This window comes from Panthera leo, chromosome D1 (genome assembly GCF_018350215.1).
Source record: "Panthera leo isolate Ple1 chromosome D1, P.leo_Ple1_pat1.1, whole genome shotgun sequence".
NCBI lineage: Eukaryota > Metazoa > Chordata > Mammalia > Carnivora > Felidae > Panthera > Panthera leo.
In genome coordinates this window covers 21,542,493-21,549,137 of record NC_056688.1, presented here as the reverse complement: position 1 = coordinate 21,549,137, position 6,645 = coordinate 21,542,493, and the positions used below count along the sequence as shown (strand labels likewise).

The window sequence follows — 6,645 nt, the reverse complement described above, 5'->3', positions numbered from 1 at the left end:
GGAAGCCATGAAACAAATGAGTTCATCAAGAATTTAAGGAAGTAGGGGTTGCCTGGGTGGCTCAGTTGGTTAAGCGTCAGACTCTTGGTTTTGGCTCAGGTCATGATCTCACTATTTGTGAGTTTGAACCCCTTGTTGGGCTCTGTCCTGGCAGTGTGGAGCCTGCTTGGGATTCTCTCTCCCCCTCTCTCTGCCCCTCCTGCTCTTGTGCTGTCTCTGTTTCTCTCAAAATAAATAAGTAAACTTAAAAAAAAGAATTTAAGGAAGTAGGGGTGCCTGGGTGGCTCAGTCAGTTAAGTGTCCAGCTTTGGTTCAGGTCATGATCTCATGGTCGGTGAGTTTGAGCCCCGCGTTGGACTCTGTGCTGACAGTGCAGAGCCTGCTTGAGAAATTTCTCTCTGCCTCTCTCTCTGCCCCTCCTCTGATTGCTCTCTCTCTCTCTTTCAAAATAAATAAATAAACTTAAAAAATCAATTTAACAGTAACTATTAGACACATCATTACTGAAAGATGAATTTAATTCTGCTTTGTCAGAAGCTAATCAAAGCTACTTCATTCACGTGGGGTCCTCTCAGCTGCCACCTCTTCTCTCTGGACAGATTTGTGCTTCTTACCAAAGCTGGGAATCCTATGTTACATAGGGATTGGTTTGGGACCATCCTTGTGCAACCTTGATGATCTACTAGAAACCTGAGAGCCAGTGCACATGCATGAGACATATATGCAAGGGTATTTTAATGTATGTAAATCTTCACATGCTCCATAATGTTGCATTTATAATGTATAGTTTAAATTAGAAACAAATATAAGAAGGAAGCCATTTCAGAGAGTCAAGTTTCTGAAAGGCAAAAGTACTATACAAGTGGAAAAGGCAAACAGCTTTTTCATTCTCTGCTGCACTGGAGCAAAGTCATCAGGTAACATGGCTTTAGAAAAGCTCTGTTGAAGATACATTTGGAAATGAGGTTGCCATGGCAACTGTCTCTGAGGCAACAAAATCCCCCTAGAGCTTTCAGAGAACCCCTAACTTCTTTGAACTTGGTTCTCAAGAAGAGCTTAATTTCATTTCATTTTAATATGAACTGCTTTTCTCTGTTTGTAACTTTTGCGCAATGGGATTGAGAACAAGGACCGGGACTCACTGGAGTTACCCTGGGATGTGTTAATTCTAAGTGTAAATCAAAAGATGTGTGTGCACACACTCACAAACGTACACAGGCATGTGCACAGCAGTTTTAGTAGAACTTTCCTGGAGGAAGAGGAACTTCTGCCTTTGTATTTTGACTTCATAACTTCCCTAACAGGACTTTTGTCATTAACCCAGGCCCAAAAACCTATTTAATCCATTGGCACACTGAAGCTCAAATTTCCCCAGATCAAGATTTCTTTCTTGGGTATAAATCTGTCTTCCTTATTATTATAAGGGCCCCTGGTAAGGGGTGTTGAGCGCAAGTTGACACATAAAGCTTTATTAGTCTCTGTATAAGTGAAATCACTTCCCGAGAAATATTTTGACAATGTGTGCAGTAGTGGTAGTAGCCAGCAGTGGTGTCTGGAGACAAAATTGGGTGTTTTCAGTAACATACAGCAAGTACTTTGTGTTTGCTTAAGAAGCCCAGCAAGGTCCCTGACCGCTATGAAGGTTCGAGTTGGATAGATTAGAATTTGACTCAAGATTTTTGGAACCTACAAGCTGTGTGTGTTCCTCACTTTTAAAGTGGATATTTATAGGTCTAATATACAAAGCTGTTGTGAGGAATAAAGAGGTAAAATTCTTTGTGCATTGCTTTGGATCCTTCATACGAGGGTAGTGGGTTGATATGGTGTTTGGTACACGGTAAGGGCTTAATACAGGGTTGCAATTAGCATTTTTCCCATGATGCTTTGCTATAATTAATAGCTTAAAAAGATGTAATCACAATGAAAAAATGTAACCACAGGTCTTTAAAAGCCACATCAAGCATTAGCAAGGGGGGTAAACAAACATTTCTTCTTCCTTTGGGAAGTGGGTCTCTGGAGCAGTGATCCTGAGGGAGTCTCTGTAACTACGTCACTGAGATTAGTCTCTTGTTATCCATGGGCATTTGGAAAGGATGTTGTCTCATCCCCGGAATTTGGACAACAGACTTGCAGCAAAGCCACAATCAGAGATCAAGTTCTTCAGCGCAGCAAGATAAATTAGAGGTTTCGCTCCTCAAAGTAGAGAAGCAGAAGCAGAGGGTCTGAGCTCTGAGTTGTCACTTGCTTTTCATCGGGGCCAGTTGAGTCTCGATGAAAGAGATGGATGAGAGCCAGTGGAGAACAGCACTGTGACTCCAAGCAGAGGAGGGTGAGTGCCTGCCTGCCCTGGTCTGTCCTCTAGCAGAGTGGGTAAAAGCTCAAACCCCAGGAGCCAGACCACCTGAGTTCACCTCCTGCTGTAACTTAGTAGCATCAGGACTTGTGCAAGTCACTTAGGTCCAGTGTCCTCACCTGTGAAATGGGGATACTCATAATGCCACACAACATTTGGAACAGTGCCAGTAAATGTTCCCATTCTTTTCTTCTCCATGTCAGCCCCTTAAGTTCCATGGTGTGTGGCTTCTCTCTCTTTGTCTCAGTGACTCTTCTTTTTCCCTTACAGACTCTCCTAGAGGAGAATGGCTGCAGATAATGCCTCCTCTGTGACAGAGTTTATCCTCGCAGGCTTAACAGATGAGCCAGAACTCCAGATGCCCCTCTTCTTCCTGTTTCTAGGTTTCTACATGGTCACTGTGGTGGGGAACCTGGGCCTGATAACCCTGATTGGGCTGAATTCTCACCTTCATATTCCCATGTACTTTTTCCTCTTCAACTTGTCCTTCATAGATTTTAGTTTCTCTACTGCCATCATCCCCAAAATGCTAATGAGTTTTGTCTCCAAGAAGAACATCATTTCCTATGCAGGGTGTATGACTCAGCTCTTTTTCTTTTGCTTTTTTGTCTTTTCTGAATCCTACATCCTGTCAGCGATGGCATATGACCGCTATGTCGCCATCTGTAAACCACTGCTGTACATGGTCACTGTGTCTTCTCAGGTGTGTTTACTCCTTTTGCTGGGTGTCTATGGGATGGGGGTTTTGGGAGCTGTGGCCCATACAGGAAATATATTATTTCTGACATTTCGTTCTGACAACCTTGTTAATCACTATATGTGTGACATCCTTCCCCTCCTTGAGCTCTCTTGCAACAGCTCTTACATAAATGTACTAATTGTCTTTATTGTTGTGACCATTGGCATTGGGGTGCCCATTGTTGCCATTTTTATATCTTATGGTTTCATTATTTCTAGTATTTTCCACATTAGCTCCACTGAAGGCAGGTCCAAGGCCTTCAGTACCTGCAGTTCTCACATAATTGCAGTTTCTCTTTTCTTTGGATCAGGAGCTTTTATGTACCTCAAGCCACCTTCTATTTTACCCCTTGACCAGGGGAAAGTGTCTTCCTTGTTCTACACCATTGTTGTGCCAATGTTCAACCCATTAATCTACAGTCTGAGGAATAAGGATGTCAAAGTTGCCCTGAGGAAAACCGTGGGCAGAATAACCTTCTCTTGAAAAAAATATTAGAAATTTAGATAAGTGATCCAAGGATTTTTTTTATTGTAGTGTTTTTATTACTATTGTTGTTATTACTTTTTTCATTGAGGACTCCAAGCACCAGTGCTTTCTTTCTGTACTATATGGTAGAGGAAATTTTAATGTTTTTTCCCCAATGGATTGATTCTCCCTTACCCTAATCCCCCAATTTTTCCTTCTTTATTTTATGAAAAATAATTGCTGCAATTACAGAGTATTCAACACTGAGTGGGGCTTAGGAATCATTCGGTCTAGTGCCTTTTTATAATACATTGCACTTTGCAGAGTCAGAAATGTTTGTATGTTGCGCAAGAACATAAAACTATCTGGAACTGAAATCGTTGCTTGAATCCCGATCCAGTTTGTTTTTCCCTTTGCCATGTTTTCTTCCCTCATCCTTTTCTTGGAAGATTTCATTTCTCATGTTGGTTGACCTAGCACATTTAAATTATGAATATATTCACAGTAATTTCATGCTACTTTTCACAGGATAATTTTAATATATCACATTTTTCAAGAGAGTAGGAGGTGAAAAATTTTGTTGAGTTGGTCTTGGCAAAATGACAAGATCAGTGTTTGATGAATTTTGCAGTGTGTAAGTGGAAAGTATGTTAGATTTCAGAGAGAGGCAAGTATGGTGACCAATGACTTGGTGGGTGGAGCCCTATGGACATAGTTTAGTGAATTAAAACTTCCAGAAGAGAGAAACTTATTTTTATGGGGTGTAAAGATGTGTGGTAGAGGAGTCATATATTACTTCAAGACTAACAGAGAAAGAATTTGGAGTCTTATTTCAAGGGTTACCTTGGCTGTGGTCCAAAATAACTGGGTGCTGTACTATCCAAAATGGTAGTCACTAGTGGTATATGGTATTGAGCATTGAAACTGAGACATACTCTAAGTGTGTAATGTAAACTACATGTAATTGTACAATGTAATTGTAAAGTACACACTGGATCTTTGAAGGAGTAATATGAAAAACTGTAAAATATCTCATTGCAACTTTTTATGTTGATTACATGTAGAAGTAACATTTTGGATATATTACATTAAATAAAATATATTATTAAAATGAATTTACCTGTTTAGCTTTTTTAAATGTGTCTACTAGAAGGCCGAGAATTACAAATGTGGCTTAAATTACATTTTTAGTAAATGACACTGGTCTGGAGGATGTAACAGAGCACCAGGTAGCTGTGCGGACACATTTAGCTATGAAGGCAGCACCAACCTGTTGCTTATTAGGAGAGGCAATGGCTATTGAATTTTCAGTCATTGTAGATAGCCATCATATTCTAATAATGGGGCACATGGGGAGGGGATGGTGATCTCAGGATAAGTTCATAAATCCACAGTATTATGTAATGAGAAATATAGCATTATATAAAAAATCAAAGGAACAATTTGTGTGTGTGTGTGTGCGTGCGTGTGTGTGTGTGTGTGTGTGTGTGTGCGTGTGTAAACTCACCATTAGTGGTAAGATTTCTTTGGAAGTAATGAGAAGTGCCATGCTGGGGAAATATTTTTATTTATGAACTTTTCCTTAGGAAAGTTCTATTCCAGTGAGAAATAAGGGAAGTGTGGATAAATGTTTAGTTTTGCCTTTTGATTCTGGTCAGTGTTGCTGCAAAGAAAATAAGAAACACGTGGGGAGAATTATACTTTAGATGAGACTAAATAGATACCTGAATTCAGGGAACCTAGAATTTAGGCATGGGGTGGTGTATTAGGTATGTACTGGGTATGCGGCACAATGTAGGTAATGAAAGAAAACAGAAACCTTCCTTTAAAATTTTTTTGTAGTCTAACTTTCATATAGCAAAGTATGCAGATCTTAAGTGTATAGCTCATTGAATTTTTGCATATGTATATGTAACCACAGACTAGATAATGATGTAAAACATTTCCATCCACGTTAGAAGGCTTCCTTTTGCTCCTTTCCAGTAAATATTACCTGCCCTCACATCCCACCCCCCTACCCAGAGCTTATCCACTCTCCTGACTTTTATTATCATAGATTAGTTTTGCCTATGTTTGAACTTCACATAAACACATACTCTGTTGTTTCTGGCTTCTTTATCTCAGCATAATAATGACTGTGATACTCATCTATAGTGTTGCATATACAGATATATATACTTTTTATTGTTATGTGGTATTCCATTATGTGAATATACAACTATTTAGCCTGTTAATTGAACTGGTCAAGTTTCAGACCTATTGGTTTTGTTTTTTTTTAATTTAATTTATTTTTTAAATTTACATCTAAGTTAGTTAGCATATAGTGCAACAATGATTTCAGAAGTAGATTCCTTAATGCCCCTTACCCATTTAGCCCATTCCCTCTCCCACAACCGCTCTAGTAACCCTGTTTGTTCTCTATATTTAAGAATCTTTTATGTTGTGTCCCCCTCCCTGTTTTTATGTTATTTTTTCTTCCCTTCCCTTATGTTCATCTGTTTTGTCTCTTAAAGGCTTCATATGAATGAAGTCATATGATACTTGTCTTTCTCTGACTGACTAATTTCACTTAGCATAATACCCTTTAGTTCCATCTGCATAGTTGCAAATGGCAAGATTTCATTCTTTTTGATTGCTGAGTAATACTCCATTGTATATGTCTGTCTATCTATCTATGTATCTATCTATCCCACATCTTCTTTATCCATTCATCCATCAATTTTAGCCCTATTGTTAATAAAGCTTCTACAAAATTTTTTAAACATGGATTTTTAAAGTTTATATATTTATTTTGAGAGAGAGAGAGAGAGTGCAGGGGAGGGGCAAGAGAGAGAGGGAAAGAGAGAATCTCAAGCAGGCTCCATGTCGTCAGCGTGGAGCCTGACACAGGGCTTGATCCCACTAACTGTGAGATCATGACCTGAGCTGAAATCAGGAGTCAGATGCTCAAGACTGAGTCACCCAGGCACCCCTGAACATGCATTTTGATTGAAGTATGCAAACATTTCTTTTGGATATACACTTAGATGTGGATTTTCTGGATAATAGAGTAGGTCTATATTTAGCTTTTATAAGTACTGCTAAAGTG

The 6,645-nt window shown here is 39.3% G+C and overlaps 1 protein-coding gene across 1 annotated transcript; it reads left to right on the top strand.

Moving 5' to 3' along the window:
• Positions 1-2,639: 2,639 nt before the first annotated feature.
• Positions 2,640-3,575, top strand: LOC122199956 (olfactory receptor 8B12-like). The gene has a single exon (XM_042905352.1). The coding sequence runs from the start codon at positions 2,640-2,642 to the stop codon at positions 3,573-3,575; it is 936 nt and encodes a 311-aa protein (XP_042761286.1).
• The last annotated feature ends 3,070 nt before the right edge of the window (positions 3,576-6,645 follow it).

Excerpts from the sequence above, each read along its gene's own strand:
- LOC122199956 (XM_042905352.1), top strand. The coding sequence starts at position 2,640 with ATGGCTGCAGATAATGCCTCCTCTGTGACAGAGTTTATCCTCGCAGGC.